The following is a 16,222-nucleotide window of genomic DNA, read 5'->3' on the forward strand; positions in this document are numbered from 1 at the left end:
TCCAGATCTGCACAGTATACAGCACGGTGTGTCGGCGCTTGCACCTGTATGATGGTTGTACTCTCGATCCTGTTGAAAATAATGTATGGAGAATCTGATCAAGAATCAGTAATTCAGATCCATTTTGTTTTGTCTGTAGCGTGTGTGGTCTGATGTTAATTCCCACATGGCATTGCTTGCTGATCGTCCAGCTACACTGTTGAGCTGGACTGGACTGGACTCTGCTTGATTAGAGAACTCTCTCTCTCTACCTGATTCGATTCGCTCATGACTGAGTGTGAGAGTTGACTTGGAGTGATGACCAATGGTAAACGCTAATCGTGAGAGATGACCTCTACTTAATGCTCGGTCGGAATCTTCAACTACTCTACTAATGTTCAAAAAGCAGTAAAATGTTGATACAATACTCCTTCCACTCATGCCTATATCAAAAGTCTACATTTTGAAATGGAGGTAGTAGTCTTTAAAAATACTTCAATTTTACTTAATTTTTTTTAATGTATTATAATATAAAAATCATAGTCAAAGATACGTGATTGAAATCATTCCATTATGGACGACATTGAAATTTAGAGACAACTAAGGTTCTCATCTTTTCTCTTATGCTTATGCGTATCATCTAAATTTTGAATTTTCAACTTTAAATTTAGAGCTGATTTTGAGGTTTTTTTTATCGAAATTTATTTTCCAGCATTTGCTTTTATATCGCTAAGAACACATATATAAAAATTTTATTCATAAATTATTTTTTTAGTAAACGTGCCGTTTCGCTTATTCCGCGAAACGATGGCTCCTTAATACTACTATCAATTGTTCTTGTCTCCACTAAAAAAAAGGAAAAAGTTTTCTTGTCAGAAAAAGGGTGAGCAAATGAGCAATGCAGCTGACAATCCAATCCATAGCAGAAAGGGCTGGGATAAATGGGCCGAAATGAGGCCAGCCCGTTTATGTCCAGCAACATTTGACACTCTGGGCCGTGCTGCCCGTGCCTGCGCATGTATTGGCCCACTTAATTTTCCGAATCTATGGGCTTTGTTGTGCTATAAGATCGTATTGGGCTCCTCATCTTACCACGTGAGGATTATCTACACCGCCCGATCCGTGATAGAAGGTCGAGATCAATCCAGATTGTTTATTCCCCTCACCGCTCGTTCGCACTGAGCCGCTCTCGCGCTGCGCGATATGTGTTCGACCAAATGCCGCCTCCGCCTCCTCCTCCCCCTCCCCCGCCGCCACCTCTCCACCGCGCCGGCGACGAGCCACCGGAATAAGATACCGGCGGACCCATCCCGTACGGAGCGGCCTCGTCCAGACCCTGGCTCCGGGGACTCCGCGAGGCACCATGAGGCAACCGTCAGGAGGCTGGCCGCGGCGGGCGACGTGGACGGCGTCCAGTACGCGCTGCAGGAGATGCGGCTGCGCGGGGTGGCGTGCACCGAGGACGCCCTCGTCGCGGCCATCGGCGCCTTCGCCCGCGCCGGCTCCGCGGACCGCGCGCTCAAGACGTTCTACCGCGCCAGCGACCTCGGCTGCCGCGACCCCGGCGTGCGGGTCTACAATCACCTGCTCGACGCGCTGCTCAGGGAGAACATGGTCGGGGCGGTCGTGCCGGTGTACGACAACATGAGGAAGGCCGGCGTCGATCCCAACGTGTACACTTACAACCTGCTCATCAGGGCGCTGTGCCAGAACGACCGGGTCGATGCCGCGCGCAAGATGCTCGATGAAATGTCCAGGAAGGGGTGCCACCCGGACGAGGTGAGCCATGGGACGATAGTTTCGGGTATGTGCAAGCTTGGCAGGGTGGAGGAGGCCAGGGGATTCCTGGCTGAGACGGTGCCGGTGCAAGCGTCGTACAACGCTGTCGTTCACGCGCTTTGTGGAGAGTTCAGGATGTGGGAAGTGTTCTCGGTTGTCAACGAGATGGTGCAGAGGGGATTGCAACCAAATGTCGTCACTTACACCACTATAGTCGACGCATTTTGCAAGGCCAGGGAGCTGAGGATGGCTTGTGCCATTTTGGCTAGGATGGTAAGCATGGGATGCACTCCAAATGTTCTCACATTTACTGCGTTGGTGAAAGGGTTTTTTGAGGATGGAAAGGTACATGATGCACTTTCTATGTGGCATTGGATGGTGGATGAAGGATGGGCTCCATCAACAATCTCTTACAATGTTCTCATCCGTGGCCTTTGCTGCATTGGTGATTTGAAAGGAGCATTAGATTTCTTCAACAGTATGAAAAGAAATGCCCTCCTTCCCAACGCGACTACCTATTCTACGCTTGTTGATGGCTTTTCTAACGCTGGAGATCTGGATGGCGCCATGCTGATATGGAATGAGATGAAAAGTTCCGGTTGCAAGCCAAATGTTGTTGTTTACACGAACATGATCGATGTGCTTTGCAAGAAGATGATGTTTGACCAAGCAGAGAGTCTTATTGATAAGATGTTAATGGACAATTGTCCTCCTAACACCGTGACATTCAACACGTTGATTGGAAGGCTGTGCGATTGTGGAAGAGTTGGGAGAGCATTGAATGTGTTTCATGGGATGAGAAGGAATGGATGCCATCCAAATGATAGGACTTACAACGAGTTGCTTCATGGCCTTTTCAGAGAAGGAAATCACAAAGACGCTTTTGCAATGGTGATTGAGATGCTTAACAATGGGTTTGAGTTAAGTCTAGTAACTTACAACACAGTGATTAATTGTCTGTGTCAAATGTGCATGAGGAAACATGCTATGTTGCTTCTGGGGAGGATGATGGTTCAAGGAATTCAACCTGATGCATTCACTTTCAATGCGATAATTCATGCTTATTGCAAGGAAGGGAAGGTCAGTATTGCTGCTTGTCTATTGGGACAAATGAATGCAGTGAACTGCCCACGCAACGTAGTTGCGTATACCATTCTGATTTCAGAGCTTTGCAATCAGGGTAAGCTATCAAATGCCATGGTTTACCTCTTAAAGATGTTATATGAAGGTATTTGTCCGAATGAAGCAACATGGAATGTGTTGGTTCGTGCAATTTTTACAAATATTGGCACTATTGGACCAATTCATTTGTTTAAGTACATTGTTGAAGATTTATAAGTGTAAAGTCACAGTTCAGTGGTGTTACAGCTTCAAGTTGCCAGCGAAGGGTCAATCTCACAAGCAGTAAGTTCTCTCTGCTAGTTGCTTTTAATGTTTTTCAACATTATTTTTCGAGTGTTCAACTGTTGGTGTTATTCAAGTTCATTCGTGCATCTTCTGTTCGGTTAGCGTGTAGAATAAAAAACATAAATATTGCTTGCGTGTTTTCTAGTATTACATATATTTTTAGTCATTGTTGTTATCCTTTTGTGTATCTGTCCTGCTCAAGTCGTTAAAAGGATTCAATAGTAACTCTATAACTCCCAGCTGGTTTAATATGGATGTACACATGGTAGGAACAAAAAAACAATAAAACAATTGTTTTTTAGTCAAAATGCTTCTGTTTGATTTCAATACCTGATATCTCATTCAGTATCTTCGAAGTATGTGGTGTAGCACAAACTTCTGTAGTGCTCATCATATTCCATATATGTAAGATGAGATGAAGGGGGGTAATAGCTACACAAGGCATCACACGATATACATTTTATTGCATTCATGTAATCTTGAGTACCAAAGTTCAACTGAAAATTTACATGTAGAGGCCGGAACGATATCCATTATCTAAAAATTGAAAAATTTACAATGGCATTCTAGCTTTTCATTTAGTGTTCAAAGGGAACATATTTCTTTACTTTGATTTGGCGGCAACCCTCTGTTCCTCCAGTTTTTGGTATACTTTCTCAATCTCAGGCTACGCACAAAGAACAACAGATTAGAACTACTCGTCAGCAGCAAGGAATTTCAGTGGCAAGTAAGGAACCGAACAAATAATTAGATACTGTTAGAGAAACAAGTATTACCTTGTAATATTTTAGCATGTTGTTTCTTTTCTTTTTCATTGTTGCAGTCACCAAATCCCTTTCAAGGTCAAAAGGAATAGGGTCCAATATTACACCTTTGACATACTCAAATCCCCGTAGCTGCATGGTGACAAGTAATGAGGGTTACTATATCTTACATGATTAAACATTAGGAATCTAAAAATACTTTCCAAGTTTCCTTTTTTCTAATTCCAACGAAAAGAAAATCATGTTGAACATAGTATTAGCCTATTAGGATACTTTAAGGGATAGAATGATCAAACATGTGATATGTTCAGTTTTCTCCACTGTGGAATTGCATAAAGGATGTACCTTGTTCTTTGCTGCAACAGATTGCAGCTCTTTCAGGATATGCTCTTTAAGGCCTTCAGACTTGCATATTTCAGCAAAAGAACCCTTGCAGCCATTTGATTCTGCCCACTTCATGGTGTTCTCTTCATGTGGATTAACTACTGCCACTAACATTGATCTGAAGCTGTCCCCATATACCCAGACCTAGAAAGAGTGGAGAAATGACAGTATTACTTAATTGTAGGGCATTATGTCCTCGAACTATAAGCTTGTGCTATATGCACTAGATTTTTAGCTTACATCTTCAACGGTTGGAGGGAAAACATATACTTTCTCCAGGTATTCAACTGCAACATACTCCCCTTGTGACAACTTGAATATATTTTTCTTTCGGTCAATTACCTTCAGGATTCCATCTGAGTTCATCTCTCCAATGTCACCTGAGAAAAAGAATGTGCCAGGATGTTAAACCTATCTCAATCCTCTATTTTTGACAAAAAAAAAAGACTCTCACCTGTGTGAAACCATCCATCAGCCATGACCTCATTCGTGAGCTCAGGATTTTTATAGTATCCGGTGAAGAAGTTTCCTCGGACGCATATTTCACCACGGGAAGGAGTACCAAGTGGATTGTAACCCATCTCAGGCACTTCTTCCAATCGCAATTCCGTATAGGTAGCAGCCACGCCAACAGTTCCAACCAGGGACATGTCATCAGGGTAACAGACCGTGCTAGGTCCCAGTGTTTCTGTTAAACCTGTGAAAAAGCCACAAAGTCTGACCTTGTACCTTTTAATAGACTAAAAGGTATCTCACAACTCAACAATTTATATTCAAGATATTATGAGGATATGAATCCTAGATCCTTTTAAGTGTCTCTGTGAAGAAGAAAATAGATGATCAAAACATTTTACTTGTTATTAACAGTCAACAAATCAAAACACTTTGACACAGGGTTGTGTTTTGGCTGGCTCCTTGGGGACTTATTTGGAGTTGGTTGAAAATCCTCTTAAACCTAGTGTTTGCACTTTGTAGTGAAAAAGATGACATTGTGGAACTAAGATAGAACAAGTAAGACCTAGACTCAAACTTGATAAGAATCTGGCTGACTGACCCACAAGTAAATTCAAACTGGATAATGCTCCTGCTGACTGGCCTTATAGGTATTTATTTCTCTTACGGATATTTCCATATCAGGCCAACTGATTCATGTTCCAGATAGAATTAGAATTCATACTTGAACTCTTCTATCAGGCAATTTGTGTGAGTTATTTTTCTATGGCTTGTAGACCTTAGCAGGTAGCAACTACCTTTATACTTTTCAGAATCAAATAATTTGTAATAACAATTAATTACTTCTTTGGATATACAGGAGAAATTTGATTGGTGGAAAATATTTATATGCATTACCATAGCCTTGGATAAAGTATGCGCAGCTGGTTACTCTCAAGAACTCTTCGATCTCATTACTTAATGGAGCCCCACCCGAGATTAATAGGCGAAGACGACCACCAAGCCTTGCTTTGACCTAAAGCAAGGAAATAACAACGAAGAGGCAGGTAAGAAAGTTGTGAGTAAAACAGCTATTGCTTTTTCTGACCTGGAAACAATTTTATCTTAGAGATTGTTTATGGAAAAAAGATAAAACCTTGCGGAAAGCCAACATATCTGCAAAAGGTGAAGCAGTTTTGTGCGTGCAGCCTGCTTTCATGTTTGCCAGTTTGCTGGATCACAAATCTTACAGTGAGCATACATAATATATTTACTGTCATAAGAAATTTATGAAGCTAATCAACGTACCGGTTATACAGAGCATTGAAAATTAATCTTCTGAGTGGTCTGAGTTCTGATAAGGCCTTCAAGATACCTAGAGCCAGTTATAAATGGACATATGAGTTAACAATCTATTAGCTTAATTAATACCAACCTTTTATTATTTTGACCCACCTTCATAAATTTTTTCATACACTCGAGGCACCCCAACTAGTAGAGTTGGCTTTAGCTCCATGAGATCATCTCTCAAGGCATTCAAATCCTGACCCTCACGAAATGCAACCATGTTATTAAGATTTTAAGGATTATCACTTCAAGAATGGAAATTCTGGAACATGTGCTCGAAATGCTCACCCCATGATAATAGCCAACTGAGGCTCCTTTGTGAAAGAAAAACTCCTCGATCATGCGGTCAAGGATGTGAGCAAGCGGTAGAAAGGAAAGAAACACATCATCTGTTGTCATCTGCATACACAAAACCACTTGTCCTGTTTATATTATGAACTTAGGTCAATACAATAATTATGCATAACTAGAAACATCTATTGGATCAGGCATTAAGTTTATTTAGACTGCTGTATCCAGCAAAGGAGAGAAAGAGCAACCTTATCGTCAAACTGCTCCATGAAGAGGTCCACACCTTTCACATATATGGCATGACTCTCATGGCTAAGCATGACACCTTTGGGCTCTCCACTTGTCCCACTTGTGTACATGATGGTGCATGTATCATTTGGTTTTGGAGCACAAGGTTGGGCTGGATTTTCCTTTCCCTGAAACACAACTCAAATATTGGTCTATCAAGACAACACTTATGTAGTCATCACTAGCATTACCACAAAATTAGCAGTCCAGAGAAATTTAACCAGGTATTTTATTTGGGTTAACAAACGGTGAATGTGTGCAATTCTGGACCTACCATTTTTAAGAAATCTTTCCACGAGTACAACTTCATCCCAATCTGATCAGCACTTGTGATTTCTTCGCTTGTTCCCGAAGTAAATGCCACCAGTCCTGTAAACATATTTTGGTGGGGATTCTTTTAGAATATTTAACATATAGTTACATCAGAGTCCCTTTATATACCATCGCTTACCTTTCACTCTCTTAGCAGACTTGCAATTTGCGGACAGTATCTGCAAATAGAAAGTTCTCGCGGTCAAAACTATATTCAGAAAAAAAGATGCAACAAATGTTAACTTGAATGTATTATACTTCTTTTATTTTCTTGTCCTGAACAAAGATAACATCGATTTCAGCATGGTCAATAATGAAGTCAACAGCTCCTGCACCTGTAATTCATGGAATGTCATTACTCATTAGGGATAATGGATACTCCCTCCGTCCCATGATATAGCAATCTAATACCAGATTGGACATTTCATAGTATACCGAATCTAGATAGGAGGGTGTCTAGATTCATTGTAATATGAAATGTCCCATCTGATACTAGGTTGCTATATTATGGGACAGAGGGAGTAATACAACTTCTAGTCAAAAGACCAAATGTCGTGCATCAGATTTGCATTAGTCGATCTGATGTTTTACGATAAGAGCCTTTAGTTAAGCAATTTTCATACCTAACGTATCGTAGAGTGGGACACAGATTAAGCTGTAACCATTGCAAGCCTGCATTTTTCAATTGAGGGGGTTATAGTAGCTTATTATGATAAAATAATGTTGAAAATCGAAATTTTCTTTCAGGTTATCCCTACTTCACAAAGTTTACCTGCATTGCTACTATCCACTGAGGGCAGTTTGATCCATATATTCCAATCCGGGAACCCTGATATAAGATCAAGCATAGGAGCATAAGTCTCCACAACTCATGTAAATGTTTCGAGCTCTCTTCAAAATATGCAGATTCCAATAATGAAAGAGAGTCTAGCTCTATGATTTGGAGTGGAAGTTTGCTTAAGTTTCTGTTCTTACTGGCTTCACCCCCAGCTGCTGCAAAGCAGATCCAACTTGCAGGACTTCTTCATACACTTCCCTGTATGATTTCCATATGTATGGCCCTATCTGTAAGGTACAGAAAACAATGGAGGAGTTTATCATCAGGAATTTAGAAAACGACAATAAGACATGGAGCAGATATGGAAGCATGATCTTAGCAGCTATATGTTGGCATACCACTCCATCTTTTACAGGACGCCATCCGAGCATCCGATTATCTGGGTACTTGCCTGCTGCGACCCTGCAGGAGGATAAGTGAAAGGATGAAAACTAAGATTTTTCTAAGTTGTGGAGTATTCTTTTATACTTTGACTTTTCCGTGTATCTTGTGATAATCTGTTGTTTAAATTTCATATCCTGCATTTGTTGCATGAAACCAATATTTTTAGCATGTGGAGTAGATTATATGTTACATGAAATTACTAGTTGAAATTTAAAAATATTATACTCATATCTTTTGGTGTTACTCTGTACACGTACAGGTTATGTACTAAGGTGCCAACTAGGTGTGACTTGTTCTCTCCTTGAGGACTGACCGTACACATGCCTGTTGACACTGGACACGGTATGTTTTTTTTAACTAGCTCTGCTTCTACGTCTCTCTCTGATACTTGGATCTATCTACCCATTGATTTTCATTTTAAATTAAAACGGGTTTATATAGAACTAGTTGAAAAGAGAGGAGGGCACAAAATGACAAATAAGATTGTCAAAGTACACGAGAAAAAATTAATCCGTTGCAGAATTTTATAGGTTACTGGCAAAAAAAAAAGAAAAGAAAAAAAGAACACATAATCCTTGAGTATGTCTCCTCCTGCAAAACTCCAAAACTTCCCTTATGCCCATCCCCACAAAAGCAGAAACTTTTCCTCAATATATAAATATAACCAAATAGACAAAAACAATTTGCCAACATAACTAACTGCGGTATTCAATTCAGATTTTTTTTTTTTGCTTTTCTTTCAACTCGCAGAACAGCTTCACACATGTGTACCATGGAGAAAACTAGAAGAAGGCAATTATCACAGTGAGATCTATGTTGTGAAAGAGCTGAAAGAAACACAAAGAAGAAAGAAGTGAAGTTGTTGATCCAACCCTGTACCTGAACACGTCCCATGATGTTTTCATGTCAGGCTCAAGTGGCGGGAATCCATCCTTTGACAGTGCACTCCTGAACACTGGCCCTACCGCCGGCCGGCCGTCCTTCCTGGGCTTTCCATCCTCCACCTGAACTGTGAAAACTTTCTTCGTCCCCCCCTCCATCGACCAAAGTGACCCCCCTACCTTGTACCATAATGAAGGTAATATTATTATCAGAACTTTAACTTTCTTGCTCTACTGAATTGATCAATGCATAGACCCAAACACAAGCACAAAAGAGGATGAAAACAGATTGTTTGAACATAATGGTGCAACTTCTCAAAAGGAAGAAAGGAAATGATAATTACTTGTTTTTTTTTTCTGAGAAAACAAAAAGCATGTAACACCAGAAAAATTTGAGTTAGACAGAAAGTCATCGATGAAAGCTCTCACCCAAGACTGTTTCACACTTATATTTCTGACATTTTGTGATTAGAAAACGGGATCATTGTAAGGAACTATTCAAAGCATTTGTGTCTGACCAAGCTTTTCGTGAATTTCTTGAATGCGGTCAGTAAAACAACACTCTCCTGTTCAAGAAAATAGTACTCTTTAACGAAGAGGAAAGCCCAAACCTTCCTCTTTAGTTTTCTTCTCCCTCTCTTACTCTCCGTGAGAGAGAGAGAGAGAGAGAGAGAGAGAGAGAGAGAGATTTTGCTTGAAAGGGAACTTGCAGAAGAGACTAGAGCTTACAGAAAAGGGGGGCTTAGAGAGAGAGAAGGCATGGAACTTACAGAGAAGCCAGGGAGCTCTTATGTCGAGTTGAGAAGAAGCTGGCAGTATCACCCTGTTGATGGGAAGAGGAGGAGGAAGAAGAAGAGGTTGCTATATATACAGGCAGAGATGGCGAAGGGAAGAATCGTCGTAGACTCGTGGGTCCCCCTATTTAGACTGGGCGCTGAAACAGCTTAACTCCATGCTTAGAGAGGGATGCTTTGGGGGAAGATTAGCTTCCAAAAAAAATCAAGCTCGACGTGTTTAGTGTGAGAACTACCCAATCAGTGAGATGAGAAGAGGACACATCGCAAGTCTGGATGTGTGGTGCAAAAGCATTTAGCACCTTAATTTTTCTTTCAATAAATTGAAATGGTTTAGCAGTTTAGCTTCATCTCCAGTCTAATATAGTCTATGGAGGCTATGGCCCACATGGTCAGCCTGCAATTAGTCAGACAAACAAATAGTCAGAAGAATATCTTAGGAGGGATGAATTCCACATAGTAAAGCATATCTTTGTGATTTTTTTTAACATGCCAACTGGTTGTCCAACAACCTAATCCTCTCCAACTGCATGACGTGCCTCGGTTTCTGGAGGAACTGAAGGCACTGAGATTATAGCACACGGAAAGTTAGAAGCCTCCAAAACTTGTAAAAAAGTAGCATAAATTTGATCGCGTCATGTGTTACAAGCCGGCAGCCTTTTTTTGACTGAATATCTGGTTTGTTCAATTAACAAAATATATAGCCTAATTGTATTGAATGGCAAATGATAACTTTTATAGTAATAGAGAGAAGAAGGAGATGCAGCCGCGCACACATAAAGTAATTTAACCGGAGGTATTCTTTTGTCTTGTTATTCTTTAAAAGCTTTCAACATCAAGTACATATCATGGAGCTACGCAGATGGAAGTAGCTGTAAGTGCCCTTTTGTGAATGTATTCCTTTCTAATTGGTTTATTGTTATCTGTTATTTCAGGGAAGTTTTTGTTACTATTTGATAGAACTTTTGTCTCACTTGCTGTTTTAGACAAGTTTCTTAACATGTTTAAACGAATTTACTTTTTTGGAAAATAATGGTTAACGGGAATGCCTTGTGAAGGGATGGTTGGGTGATAGTGTCATATTGCTGCCTACTTCAAAGCCCCCCCCCCCCACCACCCCCCAAAAAAAATTATTATTATTATTTAACCAATAGTTGTTGGCCTTTTATGTCTTAACCAATAGATTTTGACCTCTCAGAGATGGCTCGTAAACATGATCTAAACGAATTCATTAGGTGAAAAGGATTTGTCCATTCTCTAAGGAATCTTTATCATGGTCAAGCCCTCACTGTTAGTAGTACTATTGACCCCACAAGTTGTACTAGCCAATGGTCTCCATTAATCTAGATCCACCTTTTGAACTAAGTTCCCAATAGAAAATAAAATCTTGTGTTTACAGAGCTATCTATAACCGAAGAACTGATCAACCACTGGGTCACCTTGGAGGACTGCTAGTCCTGAAGCTGACAAGGGTCCATAAATTTTTCCAGGTAGGCGGCAGGTAGCCATTACTCGTCCTATTCATTAATAAATTCATGCAAAATTATGTATCGCTGGTTAGTACTAGTGCTGTATCTGTACTAGTAGAATTATTGTTGCGCATATTCCTGCAAGGTTATCATCGTTTTGTATGAGTTGGGTGTTCACAATACTCCCTCCGTCCCAAAATATAAGCATTTTTAGCTATTAATTTAGATTCATAGCTAAAAATTACTATATTTTGGGACGGAGATAGTATACATTTGTGAGGTAAACAGAATTGTCACTGGCCTCCATCTGTTAAGGGTGTCAATATCCCAAATTAAGGGTGAGTTAAGAGACGCACACTAGTGGGTGGGTGCTATGGCCTATGGTGGTGTCCAGTGTGCACCTTCAATACAGTTGAAAAAAAAACCCACTTAATTTACAGAAATTATCTTAAATAAAATCAAAAATATCATAACTACTTAATTTGGACAAATACCCAATGAGTTTGTGATATACTTTCTAGCTACGCTTTCGCAAATCAAATGATCTCCTCGGTTCTTTGCATTGTCGTCCTTTCTAGTTGAACTATAAGCTACTTGAAATGTATTTGCATGATTGATGGAAAGGTATGTTCTGCTGTTCGCCTGCTCCACGATGGTACAGTTAGCTAATTACAAAGCAGCCAAATTGGCTTACAAGTTGAAATCGTGTTTAAGATTGCAGTTTAGCATGCCTATGAAGTTCCGTCAATTGGTTCACACTTTTGCAAGATTCATTTATTGGTATTAAGTATCAAAGTATCTTCAGATCATCTAAAGTCTTGGGTCATTTAATTGTAACATTTTGTCCTAGGTGTGCTGCAAAGTGAAGAAATTACAAGAAACATTCTAAGAAGAGCATATTATCTGAAATTTATCAAACCCATGCTTTTGTAAGCAAATTTTACTGGCGTGGTATACATATCACATTCCAGCAAAACTGATAGCCGGTTTTCAGCTGGAATGCCATAGATGACGGCAATGGTTAACTATGATTTCTGCATAGTCCTCTAAAGTAATACCATTAACTTAGCGAGAAGGACATGGTGATAGGTGAACATTTATATGGAATTAATTAATTACAACGGCGGCCGCAAGGTCACGGCACCACCGCACAATACCAGGATGGCAAACATGATGGGTTCATACGGATCCATTGAATTGGAAGTGACTAGTGAGAAAGAAAGTACCTCTCTTTTTTATGAGAATGGTAAGAGATCTCTCTGCTTATTATTATATTGATGGATAGAAAAAATGTGCCAACAAAATATTATAAAACAAAAAGGAAATAAAAGATGGAGTTACGGAGGAGAAATAAAGGATAATGTATCTGATTGCAGTCATCCGGCCAAAGATTTGAAATGCTTTAACTTATCCAATATTCCAATTGCAGGCTGCTTGGTGTGATGCTATTTGACGGTATGGTCTGTGTACTGTGTATGAAATTCCTTCTGGTAATTAATTAATTTGTTCCCATTGATGCCGCACATCGTTTCTCACCTGTATATGACATTTTTTTTTATTCAGGGGAATTTGTAGGGCATACTTGGGATGTTGCACTGAGCTAGCCGTCAGGGTAACCAATCGATTACGGAACAAAAGCATGTTTCCACATTCAGTAAGATCTTGTTGTCATTGCTAGTAACTTAATCAGATAATCCAAGACTAACATGTTCACCCTGTATGCATGCAGAGTCATCTTGAGTATGCTACAATGCAAGCAGCAAGATCTTATATAGTTACATCATGGATCCCTGCAGGGTAAGGAACTGCAGATTTATGTAAGTACGTACGAGTAGGTAACCAATCACAAAATAGCCAATGCATGCACAGTGTTTTTACCAGTTGTTATTAACTGCAGCATCGCTGATGCTACTGTTCATCTTCACGCTAATTGACAGGATCATTTATTCTCCTCACCCACCGGCCTCTGGCTAGAGTTCAAGAGTGTAGGGCCGTTGGCAAATACTGGTGCAGAGGAGAGCGACAGAAGAACTGAACAAATAACTTTTTTTAGGATGGCAAAGCAAAAAAAAAAATTGCAATTTCATAAACTGAATAACTTTGGACATTTTTTGTATAGGTGGGGTAGTTGGAGTCAATTCCTGTATGGTTGCATCCATAACAAGGACATGCAATAGAAGATGCAGTTGGCCCTTTGCTCCTACCTGAATCTAAATGTAATGCATGCTGATGCATTTCCTCTTCTTTTCTTTTTTTTTTCCTTTTGTTCTTTGTGCTGATGTTATGTTACTTTCATGAAGCAAGAAAGAAATGGCATAATTTACTATTGTTGGATAATTGGAGTGAAATCTTTTCTTTAATTTTATTTATCAGGATGGTGCGCAGAACCCAGGGTCTGAAGGATCTACGTAAGTTTTTCTTTGTAGGTAGTAATAGGGAATGATTATTGCCATGTGGAAGAGAAATATCCTTGTGCCTGCCTGGTAAAGTTGTTAGAGAAATTTGCATTTTGAACCTTCCTTTTATTGCTATATGCTGGTGCATAGTAGTGTATAGTATTATGCACCCGATTAAGGGCCCCTTTGAATCAAAAGATTGAGAAAACGGAGGAATAAGAAAAACATATAATTCTACTAGAAATTATACTACAAAACAAAGGATTATAAAACATAGGAAAAATACAGGAATGATCGATTGATCAAACCATAGGAAAAACGTAAGAATTAGACGAGAGAGATGGCCTCATAGGAAACTTTCCATCAGATTGGACCTCATGTTAAAAATCCGACAAAACTTATATGGATTGAGAAATTCCTTAGGAATTTCATAGGATTTAACAGTTTTTAATCCTTTGTTTCAAAGGGCCATATAGGAAAAAAATTCTATAGGATTAGAATCCTACAAAATTTCTATACTTTTCCTTTAGATCAAAGGGCCTTAAACATATTGAGCACAGGTACTGACAGTGTGTCCAATCATTTGCTAACAGAATATAAAATTGTGTCCATAAGTACAATTGGAACCCATAAAAGACATACTATCTCTATCACATAATAAGTTAATCTAGTACTGGATATGACACATCTTAATAATATGAATATGGAGAAGAACATCTAGACAAGCTCATGTCCAAATTTATAGTACAAGTATGTGTCAAATCTAGTACTCCATCCATCCTAAAATATAAGCATTTTTGGATCCTGACATGGTCTCTGAGATGCTACTTTGACCAACAATATCTATAAAAGTAAAATGTTTTAAATAAAAAGAGTTGCATATTATAATTGTTTGTTTAATAATAAATCTAGTAACATCAATTTTACATGATTGATCTTTTTTCTTTTGCTATTAATGGTCAAAGTTTAAAATGTTTGACTTGTCACTATGCTAAAAATGCTTATATTTTGGAATGGATTGAGTACTAGATTAACTTATTCTGGAATGGAGGGAGCAGTATATATATGTGGTAACATTTTCTTCTTTCAAATTTTGGGCCTTTGGTAGAGTAAACAAAAAAAAAAAGATCTCACTGCACTCAACTCCTCAAGGACCATATACTGTAACAGTATCGGTAGAAGTGAAATGAGCTATAGTATTATGTAAACCCTTCCCATTTTGTGGCAGTTGATTGCCCTATGAAACTCCATTAATCTAAAATTCTAAATAACATTAATTTGAGTTCATCACCATGTTCTCTTAAATGATAATTGTTGATGCAAACGATTTTCATGTACTACCGATTGAATTGCATATATTGTTTGTGTTCTTTGTTTAGTGTATGTTCGGTGATCCGTACACACCAAACTGTTGGAGAAATTGACCTGATACAGTTAAACTACATGAGGAGTAAATCTGCACGCAATAAATTTCACATTGAAGTAGCATGCTAGTATATATGCTTACACATCATGAAACATACTTCTGTCTTTTAAAAAATGGACAGGAGAATGTTTGACTAACCGAGCTCATCCATGCAAGTTTGTCTATCACATGAAAGGAATTCTAATAAAAAAATATCACATGAAAAGAAAGGGCAGTAGAATTGCCATTAATTTTGACAATTTGACCCTTAGCAAAAACTATTTTTACAAATGAACCGCTGCCAAAACTTATTTTAAAAATGACCTTTTTGCTCAACGCCAAATCATGTGTCGCTGAACTTAGACACCTCAGCACCACATAGCAAGGCGCTGAATGTACGTTGGCACGCTGACTTAGTCTACCATCCGCCGTGGCACGACATTCAGCGCCAGCTGACGTGGCGCTGAGGTGTCTAAGTTCAGCGCCACATGATTTGGCGTTGAGCAAAAATGTCATTTTTGAAATAAGTTTTGGCAGCGGTTCATTTGTAAAAATAATTTTTGTAAAGGGTCAAATTGTCAAAATTAATGGTAGAATTGCAGTACTATATTTTTTAATTAAGTTTCATATGTTTGTTAGGTCATCTGTACCGACTGACTGATAATGGAATGTATAGATAGATCCCTTATGTAAAAATTAATACTATATATTTATTACAGCATAGTTAGTTTAGAAGCTCTAGTGAAGCTCAATTATGAGCCATCCGTCCATACCAATATACCCCAGGAATATATATCCTTTGCAGGTGTGTTGCTGTTGCTCCGTAAAAATATATTAATGTCTCTCAACCCTTTTTATCAATATCAGCTTCTCCTAAATATTATTTCTACAGTGTGCGGGCGACTAAATCCTAGCTAATAGCTGCAAACTTCGACGGTGCTATATTGGTGGGAGGCTACCGCAAACATACAAGAGACACCTAAGAAGGCACTTCGCACTTTGATGTTGTTGGTCGCCTGGGAGATATGGAACGAAAGGAATCGCAGAACCTTCCAACAGAAGGAGCTTTCAG

The 16,222-nt window shown here is 39.2% G+C and overlaps 2 protein-coding genes and 1 non-coding gene across 6 annotated transcripts; 2 read left to right on the forward strand and 1 right to left on the reverse strand.

Moving 5' to 3' along the window:
* The first annotated feature begins 1,114 nt into the window (after positions 1 to 1,114).
* Positions 1,115 to 8,353, forward strand: LOC136351161 (pentatricopeptide repeat-containing protein At3g48810-like). Its single transcript, XM_066310715.1, has 3 exons — positions 1,115 to 3,162; positions 5,626 to 5,812; positions 7,731 to 8,353. The coding sequence occupies exon 1, from the start codon at positions 1,183 to 1,185 to the stop codon at positions 3,094 to 3,096; it is 1,914 nt and encodes a 637-aa protein (XP_066166812.1). The 5' UTR covers positions 1,115 to 1,182; the 3' UTR covers positions 3,097 to 3,162; positions 5,626 to 5,812; positions 7,731 to 8,353.
* On the reverse strand, positions 3,595 to 9,917 carry LOC4337714 (long chain acyl-CoA synthetase 1). 2 transcript variants are annotated; one of them, XM_015784386.3, is made up of 20 exons: positions 9,857 to 9,917; positions 9,085 to 9,262; positions 8,160 to 8,223; positions 7,959 to 8,048; positions 7,756 to 7,812; positions 7,607 to 7,655; positions 7,242 to 7,318; positions 7,123 to 7,162; positions 6,946 to 7,040; positions 6,632 to 6,799; positions 6,381 to 6,491; positions 6,201 to 6,288; positions 6,054 to 6,120; positions 5,902 to 5,977; positions 5,664 to 5,781; positions 4,768 to 5,010; positions 4,554 to 4,693; positions 4,275 to 4,457; positions 3,942 to 4,061; positions 3,595 to 3,832 (listed from the first exon to the last, which is right to left on the reverse strand). In XM_015784386.3, the coding sequence occupies exons 2-20, from the start codon at positions 9,243 to 9,245 to the stop codon at positions 3,770 to 3,772; spliced, it is 2,010 nt and encodes a 669-aa protein (XP_015639872.1). In that variant the 5' UTR covers positions 9,246 to 9,262; positions 9,857 to 9,917; the 3' UTR covers positions 3,595 to 3,769. The 2 variants fall into 2 exon arrangements, with proteins under 2 accessions (XP_015639872.1, XP_015639871.1); XM_015784385.3 differs by having other exon boundaries at positions 9,085 to 9,266.
* On the forward strand, positions 9,144 to 13,686 carry LOC4337713 (uncharacterized). 3 transcript variants are annotated; one of them, XR_010741509.1, is made up of 8 exons: positions 9,158 to 9,283; positions 10,707 to 10,754; positions 11,280 to 11,370; positions 12,439 to 12,595; positions 12,779 to 12,804; positions 12,913 to 13,003; positions 13,079 to 13,166; positions 13,287 to 13,686. It is a non-coding gene; the product is annotated as an uncharacterized protein (transcript). The 3 variants fall into 3 exon arrangements; XR_010741508.1 differs by lacking the exon at positions 10,707 to 10,754 and having other exon boundaries at positions 9,144 to 9,283; positions 12,200 to 12,595; XR_010741507.1 differs by lacking the exons at positions 9,158 to 9,283; positions 10,707 to 10,754; positions 11,280 to 11,370 and having other exon boundaries at positions 12,071 to 12,595; positions 12,779 to 12,839.
* The last annotated feature ends 2,536 nt before the right edge of the window (positions 13,687 to 16,222 follow it).

This window comes from Oryza sativa, chromosome 5, assembly GCF_034140825.1.
Source record: "Oryza sativa Japonica Group chromosome 5, ASM3414082v1".
In the NCBI taxonomy this organism is placed as follows: Eukaryota; Viridiplantae; Streptophyta; class Magnoliopsida; order Poales; family Poaceae; genus Oryza; species Oryza sativa.